This window comes from Anomaloglossus baeobatrachus, chromosome 6 (assembly GCF_048569485.1).
Source record: "Anomaloglossus baeobatrachus isolate aAnoBae1 chromosome 6, aAnoBae1.hap1, whole genome shotgun sequence".
In the NCBI taxonomy this organism is placed as follows: Eukaryota; Metazoa; Chordata; class Amphibia; order Anura; family Aromobatidae; genus Anomaloglossus; species Anomaloglossus baeobatrachus.
Window position 1 is genome coordinate 142564434 of NC_134358.1, and position 12846 is coordinate 142577279.

Sequence of the window (12846 nt, forward strand, 5' to 3'; positions counted from 1 at the left end):
TTCTGGTAATCCAATCCATGTCCTTATTCTGCTTGTTTTCAGCAAACTGTTTGCGTGCTTTCCTGTGCATTATCTTTAGAAGTGGCTTCCTTCTGTGACTACAGCCATGCAGACAAATTTCATGCAGTGTGTGGCATATGGTCTGAACACTGACAGGCATCCATCACCCTTTTAACAAGGCAGCAATGCTGCCGACACTCACATGCCTATTTTGAAAAGACAGCCTCTGGATATGACGCTGAGCACGTGCAATCAACTTCTTTGGCCGACCTTGACGAGGACTGTTCTGAGTGGAACCTGTGTATGGTCTTGGTCACAGTGCTACAGCTCAAGTTTGGGGTGTTGGCAATCTTCTGTAGCCTAGACCATCAATGTAGACCTATGTAGAAAAGCAATTCATTTTTTAGATCCTCAGGATTTTTTTTGCCATGAGGTGCCTTGTTGAACTTCTAATAACCAGTATGAGACAGTGTGGGAGCCATAAGACCAAATTTAACACACCTGCTAAGCCATTCACACTTGAGACCTTGTAACACTGATGAGTTACATGAAACCGGGGAGGGAAAATGGCTAATTAGGTGCAATTTAGCCATTTTCACTTAGGGGTGTACTCACTTGTGCTGCCAGCAGTCTAGACATCAATGGATGTGTATTGATTTATATAGAGGACACACCAAATTTACAATGTTATACAAGCTGTCCACTGACTACTGACATATATATATAAATATATATTTTTATTCCCTGACTTTGAGGGGGGAAGGAAGGAAGTGTTAAAATAACATCTATGCAATAAAATATCTTGAAATAATTTACCTAGTGTAGATCACTTTGTAGACATTTCTGACAAATAATTCTAATTAAATTTTAAATGTTATTATGCAATAAACTAAGGGGCACTTTGCACACTGCGACATCGCAGGTGCGATGTCGGTGGGGTCAAATTGAAAATGACGCACTTCCGGCATCGCATGCGACATCGCAGTGTGTAAAGGCTGGATGATACGATTAACGAGCGCAAAAGCGTCGTAATCGTATCATCGGTGCAGCGTCGGCGTAATCCATGATTACGCTGACGCGACGGTCCGATGTTGTTCCTCGCTCCTGCGGCAGCACACATCGCTGTGTGTGAAGTCGCAGGAGCGAGGAACGTCTCCTACCGGCCTCACTGCGGCTTCCGTAGGATATGCGGTAGGAAGGAGGTGGGCAGGATGTTTACATCCTGCTCATCTCCGCCCCTCCGCTCTGATTGGCCGCCTGCCGTGTGACATCACAGTGACGCCGCACGACCCGCCCCCTTAACAAGGAGGCGGGTCGCCGGCCACAGGGACGTCGCACGGCAGGTGAGTGTGTGTGTGAAGCTGGCGTAGCGATAACTTTCGCTACGCCAGCTATCACCACATATCGCTGCTGCGACGGGGGCGAGCACTATCGCACTCGGCATCGCAGCATCGGGCTGCGATGTCGTAGTGTGCAAAGCCCGCCTAAGACAAATTACACATACAAGAAAAGATGTCCGCACTAATTGATTTCGGCAGGACAAACTGACTAATGTCTGGGGCTTTCTTAGTGTCCCCTGACAAGATTTTAGGGAAAGGAAGAATCAAGCATGTTGAATTTCAGAGTACAATCTTGTTCTCCCAGGAGATAAGCCACCACCGGATCCACCATCATCTCTAACCTGTTTTATTCGCTTTTATCATAGAGCACGCATGTATGTCCTGCAAATTAAGTGTGCATGCGTGTGATGGCAAAATAGGGAGAAATCATTATTACATTGTTGAGTATTCAGTCAACAGCTATCTAATGCATATGTACATGGCTTACATAGGTGTAAGATAACTTTTATAAATAGTTGAAAGCAATTTTTTGAGTAGTGTTGGATTTACTACTTGCATGTTCTTCTGATAATAAAAGCTAATACAATAATTGTATTTTGATATTTTTGGTAACTATATCTGAGCCATCATACACTGTGTGCAGAGTTACTAGGCAAATGAGTATTTTGATCACATGATAATTTCTATACATGTTGTCCTACTCCAAGCTGTATAGGCTTGAAAGCCAACCACCAATTAAGTAAATCAGGTGATGTGCATCTCTGTAATGAGTAGGTGTGTGGTGTAATGACATAAACACCCTATATAAGGTGTGCTTAATTATTAGGCAACTTCCTTTCCTTTGGCAAAATGGGTCAGAAGAGAGATTTAACGAGCTTTGAAAAGTCCAAAATTGTGAGATGTCTTGCAGAGGGATGCAGAAGTCTTGAAAAAAAGGCTCAAAATAACTGCCCATGAATTGAGGAAAATCAAGCATGAAGCTGCCAAGATGCCATTTGCCATCAGTTTGGCCATATTTCAGAGCTGCAACGTTACTGGAGTATCAAAAAGCACAAGGTGTGCCATACTGAGAGACATGGCCAAGGTAAGGAGGATTGAAAAACGACCACCTTTGAACAAGAAACATAAGATAAAACGTCAAGACTGGGCCAAGAAATATTTTAAGACTGATTTTTCAAAGGTTTCATGGACTGATGAAATGAGAGTGACTCTTGATGGGCCAGATGGATGGGCCAGAGGCTTGATCAGTAAAAGGCAGAAGAGAGCTCCACTACGACTCAAACCCCAGCAAGGTGGAGGTGGGATACTTGTATACGCTGGTATCATCAAAGATGAACTTGTGGGACCTTTTCAGGTTGAGGATGGAGTGAACCTCAACTCCCAGATCTACTGCCACTTTCTGGAAGACAACTTCTTCAAGCAGTGGTACAGGAAGAAGTCGGTATCGTTCAAGAAAAACATGATTGTCATGCAGGACAATGCTCCATCACATGCATCCAACTACTCCACAGCGTGGCTGGCCAGGAAAGGTCTAAAAGATGAAAAAATATGGATATAAAATAGGAAAACGGGTTTTAGCTGCACTAAAAAACTACTGTTGCCAGGATATTAACAAAATCTTTTTTTACTTCAGCATTCCAAATGGCATTTTATATCCATATCACGTTGTACATGGGGCCGCTGCTTGAACCACGCGGATACTCACATGCTCATCAAGGGGTTGTGACTGGCACAACCTTATCAGGTGAGTGTACCTTTCTATACTTCTATACGGTAAATACCGGTTAAGACCCTATTGCGCCTTTTTGTCTCCCCGTCTCTAGCAGATGAAAAAATAATGAAATGGCCCCCTTGTTCACCTGATCTGAACCCCATAGAGAACCTGTAGTCCCTCATAAAATGTAAGATCTAGAGGGAGGGAAAACAGTACACCTCTCGGAACAGTGTCAGGGAGGCTGTGGTGGCTGCTGCACTTAATGTTGATCGTAAACAGATGAAGCAACTGACAGAATCTATGGATGGTAGGCTGTTGAATGTCATTGCAGCACCCTGGGATATGCTACCCCATTGATCTGCAGGATCCTAAGGCTTTCTGGAACACCCTATACCGACAACCCACACCTCACACACAGGTAGGGGCACATTCCCTGAGACCTGGGCGCAGCATGTAGAGGGTTAACAGTGGTCAGATGTGGGAACCAATCCCTTAACTGTTAGCCTGGGAAAGGGGTGTGGCTTGTGGGAAGCAACAGGTGTTGCTAGGCAGAGTTGGCAGAGAGGAAAAACGACAGTTGAAGGAGTGACAGTTGAAAGGAGCCAGAGAGGAGAGGGGTGTGAGGATTGTGAGGAGACCCCCAAAAGGCGACTAGGAGATAGTAGCCTGATGGTATAAAGATCCCAGGCACTACGCACGAGGGGGTACTGGACCCCAGAGTAGACGACAGCTGCAGGCGGTTTGCTGATCCAGCCGTGTGTGGTGACTTCCAGGGTACCACACCACCCATAGGCTCAGGGACACAGCCTCATATATAGGACCCGGGAGAGGGCACAGAGAAGTAGCCTACCCCACAAGGGACCGCGAAGCCTGTCATACTGGGCCCAGAAAAACAAAGGAGCGGAGTGCCGCAGGTCACCAACTGCTTCAGGCAAGGGGACCATCAGCTCTGCATGTGCACGGAGGGCTCAACTGGGACTCACATCAGCACCGGGACAAAGAAAAGTCGGTTGACCAGCCGTAAGAAACTGCACTTGCAACATCCAGTGACTAAATTACCAGTTAATCTGCAAGAACTGTGTCGTGTTTATTACTGGAGCACCACAAGGTGCAGCACACCTACATGGGACTTAAGCCCCTACTGGCAGAGGGTGCGAACACACTTGCTGCTATACTATCTGTCCCTAAAACCACAGCAGCGGGACATCTTATTACTGCAACCCGTCAGTGGCGTCACAAGTGACATACAAAATAACCCTGTTACCGAGCGCCCCCCAGGTAACGGAACCGGGCACGGCCACCTGTGACGGTGATCCCCATTATCCACCACCCGGAACCGAGTATCCCAAGGGCCTGGGGTGTGGCAGCGCTCTACATCATCATAAAGAAAGGTGGCTATATTGCTCACTAATTTTTGGGGGTTTTGTTTTTGCATGTCAGAAGCCTTTATTTCTAAATTTTGTGCAGTTATATTGGTTTACCTGGTGAAAATAAACAAGTGAGATGGGAATATATTTGTTTTTTATTAAGTTGCTTAATAATTCTGCACAGTAATAGTTACCTGCACAAACAGATATCCTCCTAAGATAGTCAAATCTAAAAAAACTCCACTCCATTTTCCAAAAATTTTAAGCTTTGATATTTATGAGTCTTTTGGATTGATTGAGAACATAGTTGTTGATCAATAATGAAAAAAATCCACTCAAATACAACTTGCCTAATATTTTTGCACACGGTGTATCAATGATAAAATGTACAAAGCTTCAGTTTTGAAAAATTCTAGAAATGTGTTTAAAAAATAAATACATAAAGGAAAAAGAAAGCTTCCTTTTTTATCAATTGGATAGACAATAAAGTGAACATCCTACACAAAGGTAAAACAATTGTGATATTGAATATTATGGTTACAAAAAACAAATTGAATTTAGAACATTTTAAATTACAGTTATAAATTGGAAAAGTGCAATCAGATGGTAGGACTTTAAGATGTAACATTTCTTGTGTTGTTTATTCTTTTTGAACATATTGAAGGAACAATACTAATCATTTTTTTGCAATTTTTCACTAAATTTTGAATAAGCAATATTTTGCACTGCATCATCCTTTCTGAAGACTGAACTCTGGGTAAAGATGGAAAACTCATGTTACAGCTTTGTGCAGCCTTCATGGTGCATGACACACAAAGCGTTCGGCATGATACTGACATAGGATGCCACTATATGAAACTTTTATTAGGATAATACAGTATTGTGTGGAGCATTACAAATTGTCATCAGGAGTTCCTATAGCTCTGTTTACTGTAGAGGCACAGACAATATGCGTGCCACTGTACAGACTTCTTGCATGCAGCTTTGCTGTGTTCACGAGGTATAACTTTTCATAAACTCTGTGTTAGGCATCTTTCACACGTCCCTGGAAAACACATACGTTTTTCACAGATGTGTTGAAGGTGCATATGGCCCTCTGTGTGCTGTTATGTTGGAACACGTGTGTTTTCCGTGTGATATGCATTGATCCATGATAGCACATGGATATCAGGCACTCCTATACTCACTTGTCCACGCTGCTGCTATGCGTGGTGCTGCTGTCTTTGGCTCTACTGTCTCCGGCGCTGCTGTCTCCCCACTGTTGCTACTTCCGGGTCGGCTGGGCAGTGAATATTCATGAGCATAATTAGCCGGCCTGGAAGCAGGTGACACCAGCAGCTGAACACAGCATGGAGAAAGGTGAGTATAAAAATCATTTCATTTTAAAGATGTTTTTTTTCTGGTACATGTCACATGGATCACACCACTGCATGGTCTGTGTGACATCAGTGATGCCAGAAAATAATGGACTTGTCTCCGTGCGGAAACACGGACACACGTGTGCATCGCACGGAAACACGGTCAGTGAGAAATCACTGATGTGTGTGTAGACCATTTGATGTTAATGTCTCTGCATATGTCTGTGATTCTAATGCGTGAAAAAAAAAACCAGTGTATGTATTAGAATCACTGACGTGTGAAGGGGGCCTTACAATAAAACTAACCCATATGTGTCTATCCATGATGGGAAATTCAGTGAAAGCTTCTTTATTGAACAAATCTCAGAGTGCTATATGAGGCTTCTCAAAGTCATTTGTGTTTTTCTACCAGTTAATACGTTGACCTAAAATTCCAGGACAATCATCCTTTAAATGACAACGGCAAACTAATATTGGGAGGGAGGAAATAGATGTTACAGAGGACATTATCAGAAGAATTACTCTATTTTTAGCCCCTTCATTGTGTTTTAAATTGCTGCTCAAGCCTCACATGGAATAATGAACACTGTTTGGCTTCTGTCTAAAAGGAACGAAGTAATATACAGAATAAATGGCTCACAGCACTAAGAAAGATTATCACATTTGGACATAATTAAAATGAAAAAAGTTAGGTTAGGAGAGACCTAATCACTTTGATCAAATTTATCACCGGAGTTTACAGAGATCTATTCAATGATCTTTTTATAGTACGAGGTTTGTAAAGCGGACATTACCTACATCATTATAAGTACAATTATTTACTGTAACAGCAGTGAAATAATGGAATTCTTTGCAGCAGAAAAATGTCATAGTTCTTTCGCAAAACAACATTTCTGAAAGACATGATATTCCAAGTTCAAGAGTTTCAGTACTGAGCAAGATAAGTTGTTGATAAAATAACATATACTGATTCTTCTTTGATGCCCAAACTTAGGCAACTTGCATCAGCCCTATGTTGGTTTTAATATATTTTGTACCATCTAAAAGCCTTTTCAAATGCTGGTAATATGAAACACTATTATGTTACCTTGTTTCTGTAGATGTAGACGTAATTCAATGTTTGTACAAAATGAAATATAGATTGTGATTGATTGTCATAAAGCCTATTGTTCCGCTAAGTACATTAGCCATGAGCAGAATATGGGCAAATTCACAAATGACATATGTGTCCATCCATTTGTTTAGGATTTCCAGAAATCAATATGATTGTTGTAGAACTGACCTCATTCACGTGGATATAAATAAGTTTTGCAAGTAGCAGTTTCTTAAAGCTCCACGCCAACATTTTTTTTAAATTTCATCACTGGAATAGTCCTTCTAATAAAAGTCCTCCTGCCTCTACTCCTATACTCACCCTCCAGTGTCTTCATCTCTTATCAGCATTGTTCTGGTCAGTCTTCTGCAGCTTGTGACCTGCCGGCTACCTCAGTCTTTCATGAAGTGCACCGGAGGACACAACTCAATACAAGTCTATAAGAACCTCATTATGTCTCTCATAGACCTGCACTGAGAGCTTGTGAACTTCTGACATCCAGGTAGTCAAAAATTGTGATTACAAGATTTTACCACAGGACCGAGACAACACAGAAAAAAGGAGAAGATGACAAAGGGAGAGTATAGGAGAAGGGGCATGGACCTTAGGTTAAAATCAGGACTCCAGCGCTAAAAAAAAAAAACACGCTGTAGCGGTGCCTTACACAGATATGCCCCATGTGAACTTGAACTAAAAGTGTAGAAAGCAATATACTCAACACTATTCGTTACTAGCATGAATATTACAGTTTATACAGAATGATATCCATTACTTGTTGAGTATTTTAATCCTTGCCTTGTGAAATTTGAGTCCCGTGCATGTTTGTGCCTTATTTTCATCCACTCAACATGCGATGATTGCCTGCCAATCACAGTAATGCTCTAGCCATTAAAGCAAGAGAGTTATACTTACAATGCCAAGATAACGCACACAGCTGGGAGCTGCAGCTTGTAGCCATCTGCTTTGTTTATGCGGGGTATCAAAATATGGGGGGGCCCTGCAACATTTTTTCTAATTATTTTTTTCTTTTTTCACTCCAGTCTGGAAACACACACAGCTAGTGTGAGGGCAACCAATCACACATGCCAGCACAGAGAGTGGACGGGAGGAAACAGGACAGCAACCAATCACAAACATTGTTACAGAGGGTGGGCGGGGGAGGCAGTGCCCATTCATGAACTTTAATGATTGGACCCGGAAGCAGTGTGACAGCTATGGGGAATTGTAAATATTACTCTTAAGCTTTAATGCCCATACTACTCTGACAACAGTTTCCCAGAAAACAAATGTGAGTCAGAAATGCATCCAGGCATCTTCCTCATGCTGTTCCCATTCATTGTCAACACTTTTCCATATATTGCAGCATTTTTACAGCCCCCCCAGACTTACTTCCAAGGTCCTCCAGAAAATGATTTGAGTTTCGTATTGACTTGCATTACGTTCATTATCGGTACAAATACACGAATATTAGAAATTATTCAGCACAAAAAATCCAAACCCAAATATTTGACTATTCTCCCATTTCTAAATACAATAATAACAGAATCATTTTCATATTTTGTAATTGTTACTAAAGGGACTATGAAGTTCCATTGTCAGTGACAAAGAGGTTCAGGCCCTGTGCGCACACTGCGTTTTTTGCCACGGATTTGCAGCGGTTTTTGTTGCGGAAAAGGTGCGGTTTTTGTTCATAATGTTCATGCAGTCCTTCCCCAGCAAAATCTATCAGAAATCCAAAATACTGTGAGCCCACTGCATTTTTTTTCCCTACAGATTTTGCTGCAGAATTTCTGCAGCAAAAAGAAGCAACGTGTCACTTCTTATCCCCAGGTACCTGCGGTTTTGCCATTGATAAATAGTTAGAAACTGCAGGGACAAAATTGTGGAAAATCCGCACCAAAACCATGGTAAAACCGCATGTGGATTTTGGGTGCGTTTTTTTTCCACAGGTGCGGAATTCTGCCAAAGGGTGCGGATATTGCTTAGGAAACACATTTTCCCAGTGCGCACAGACCCTCACATGTAAATTCACAGGTGAAAGCATCTAGACTACTGTCATTTCCCCATGGTTATGAAGCTGTGAAAGAACCTTATTTCTGGAGAACGAGAAACAATATTAAACAAACTTCCATTAAATTAAATTGTCTTCATTTTGTTCATTAAGATTTCTATCAATAACTGAAATATTTTCATACTCACATCCGTTTTCTTTTATTCCATAGTGACAGAGGTTATAATTTACTGAAACTCTGAAAAAAAATTGTCTTGGAGGTTATGGTCTGAAACTCATGAACAGTTCCAATGATATTGTGTATATAATAGAGGTCAGTGTCATGTGGTCTGCTAATTTTATTCTCAATATTCAGTTGCAAATTTAATTATAGTATTTTGCAATATTTGTTTTTGATACCAATTTTCTAAATTAGACTAAATGTAAATGTTATAAATTATTAAGAGAAGTAAAGGAATACCCCTAGGTTTCAATGTTAAAGTGAACCTGTTCTGGTGCATATTGCTAATCCCTGCCTAGTAGCATAGATAAAGAGATCTTTAGAAAAAGTATTTCTAAAGATCCTGTATGATATGCTAATGAGATCAAGGAATAGTCACAAGGGTGTTAGTTCCCTTGCCTAGTCTCCCCCTTAGCATGTAAGCAAGCCCCTTTGGGTATGCTAACATGCTAATGAATGCACAGCGTCAGAGGATGGTCACGCTCATCTCTCTGCTGCCATCGCGTCCCACTCCTGGATTTCGGCTCAGTGCGCATGATCCCGGACTTTTGGTCATGCGCACTACATGAGTTTGAAGCCAGGAATTGTACACCTGGCTTCATAATGCACATGATTGGAAGTCTGGGATCATGCAGAGTGAGCCAAAATCGAGGAGTCGAATGCGATGGCAGCAGAGTAGAGCACAACCATCCTCGGACGCTGCAAATTAATAAACATATTAGTACTCCCACGGGACATACTTACATGCTAAGGGGGCTGACTTGCCTAGGAAACTAACGCCCTTGCGACCAGTCGCTAATCTCATTAGCATATCATATGGGATCTTTAGAAATACTTTTTCTAGAGATCTCTTTATATATGTTACTATAGGCTGGCACGGTTTGACAGGGATTAGCAATATGCACCCAGAACTGCTCGTGGTTCTAGGTGCATATTACACCTGAAAGGTTCATTTTAAGTACCACTGTTAAGTCCAGTGATTGACCACAACCTTTACAACAGTAGTATGGTTGTAGATTTATTTCATGTGATGAACTGTTTTATGTGATTTTTAACACTGTATATTTTGAATAATGAACTTTTATCCTGCAGTGTTGCATATGCTAACTAGGCAGGACTAGTCCATCAGACCCTCTGTTCCCTATGGCTAGTCCTGTCTCTTATCATCTAATTGTCCTTCCGCCATGTGAATTACCGCCTACATATAGTGTTTATTATAGTGGGTTCTCAATAATGCCCAAAAAGGTATGACCATAATATCTAAGGTAGGACGAACCTAGGGGATGAGACAACTTGCCAGACTAGTCCTGAATAATCAGCATATGTGATGCTGCAAGAAAAGAGTTAATAGTTCAAGGATTGTTGGGTTAGTAATCAAGAAAACAATACTATATCATTATATTGCAATTGGCCCATATATTACTATAGTAGCAGTTGGGAACAGAAAAGGGACATGGCAGGTTCCCTTTAAAACCAATAAAGGTCAATGAAGTAATAATAAACCCAGAATCTGTACAAAACGTAGGATTTCAAAAGAGCACATGTGGATCAATCGGCATTACTCATCCTTTGGTTAATCCATGCCAGTTCAATTATGAAGGGTTTTGTAAGCAGCTTACAGAGTAAATAAGTACTTAATTTGAGAATCACAGACCATATGTTACATTTTTCAGTTAACCAGTTGAACATTGTACAATTTATCCAATGTTTTTATGGCTTTCATGTCTCAAGGACTATTTAAATGAAAAAAAGGCAGTGAAAAATGAATACACGCTGTAATATAATACAAGGCCTTCCTAGTAATGTGGTCAGATTTTGAACTCTTCCTTACTCTATGAACATATGGCATAAAATGATAGTTATATAAAAAATTTATGGTGACAGAATAACAGATGAAAGATTATAATATAAAAAATATACAGTTTCAGAATAGAGAAAGAGAGGGAATAATGATTTAGCCTCCTTTGCCTTATTTCCTATGGCGAAGTCTTTAAGTTGGATATCATTATAGTTGGTTGAATATTGTTTCTTCATTTTTTTGCTAACAGCATAAAACACAAACTCAAAAAACAGTTTTGTCACTTTTTTTAAGCTTTAGAAAATAAGTGCTAATTTCATGTTGGCAATTTTTATTATTTTTTGTATATAGATTTTTTTTTATTATTATTTTTTATGTTGTTTTACACGAATGTTAAAACACATGGAATAAAAAAGTGTCTTTGATGCTAGAGAATGTCTTCTCTTTTTCAGCAAATGCTTTGATGTGATATGTTGAAGACTGTACAGTAGGTAATAATGTGAACCTATAATACTTTTCTGCTTAAAAAAATAAATCAGTAACCATTTATATTGTCTCTGTTCCCAGTTCCAAAAGGCTCTCTCGAATTCAATAAATATTCATTCACAGTTTGATTATCCTCAGAAAGTGAGAGCATTTCATTAAGACATATCAAGTTGAATACTTCATTTTACAAACACCTGCTGTGGTGGATGAGGCCGATGCGGAGGCAGAAGCAGCCCCCTGGGTGTCAACAAAAAGAGGGTCCAAACAAGCCACTTTAGCAGCAAAAAATGAATGTATGCAGTGCAGAACTGCAAATAGATTGGAGAATTCCAGTTCCTATAAATTAAAGAAATAAAAATTAGATTACTATATGCCAAATACTAAAACCCAGCAATAACTTTAAAAGTAAACTCGAAAGGGTTTTTTTGTGCACTGTTCATAGCAGTTACTTATATGCCAGGCTTGGTTATCTACTATTTCTCTACTTTACATAGCAAAAGAGGTGTCCAAAAATATATTCAAGTTATATTTTTGCCACACGAGTGGATATGCTTCAGAAAATATAATTAAACACACTGTCTTAGGGAGTCGCATCAGGATGCAAGAATCTCATAAAAAATATATGGTTTAAAAATCTAATTTGTATTTAGTTCATAAGATTAAAAAAAATCACAGAAGGTCCACTAAAAATGACAAGGAACATGGAATTAAATATAGCCAGAGAAAATAGTACCAATAAATATAAAGTGCTCACTGTGCATGAAACATATAAGTATTAATATATTCAAAAATAATCACCTTGGATAAAAATGACAAAATTCTCAGAACAATTATACCAAATAGTTCAATAGCATATTTATAGTGCAACCATGCTTACTAAGTTAGACAAGATCTGTCTCAGAAGAATGGCAATTTAACCATTATTAATCTATAGGTGATATATAGTATAGAATGTAAACCATTAGTTAAGTGACTCTGGAGCATACTGAATTAGTACAAAGTACCTTACTAAGTCCTGAACTCGGCTGCTGATGCACATTCCTCCACCCCGACATATGTTTCGCCCTGCTTCTTCTTAGAATTTTGTCAATTTTATCCATTGTGATTAATTTTGAATATATTAATATTTATATGTTTTATGGACTGCAAGAACTTTATTTTTAATAGTACTGTTTTCTCTGCCTGTATTTAATTCCACATTCCTTGTCATTTTTAATGGAATTTCTGTGATACTTTTTTAATCTTATGAACTTAATAACCATATAATTTTTATGAGCTTCTTGCGTTCTGGGGGGACTCCCTAACGCCCCCTTCACACGTCCGTGAAAAAACACGCACGTGTGTTACGTCCGTTTTTCGGGTCCATTTTCGTGTCCTTTTTTTGTGTCCGTGTTCCATCTGTGTGAATGCCGTATGCTAGCCGTGTGTGCGTGTTGGTTGTCCGTTTATGCATGAGAGA

At 40.0% G+C, this 12846-nt stretch overlaps 1 protein-coding gene across 4 annotated transcripts in view; it reads right to left on the bottom strand.

Moving 5' to 3' along the window:
• Positions 1–9961: 9961 nt before the first annotated feature.
• Positions 9962–12846, bottom strand: part of SNTG1 (syntrophin gamma 1) — a 1064578-nt gene continuing 1061693 nt past the window's right edge. For all 4 annotated transcript variants that reach the window (XM_075353282.1, XM_075353284.1, XM_075353281.1 and 1 more), the window contains one exon: positions 9962–11723. In XM_075353282.1, coding sequence (XP_075209397.1) covers positions 11553–11723 — 171 coding nt within the window. In that variant the 3' untranslated portion in view covers positions 9962–11552. The remainder of the gene's footprint in view (positions 11724–12846) is intronic.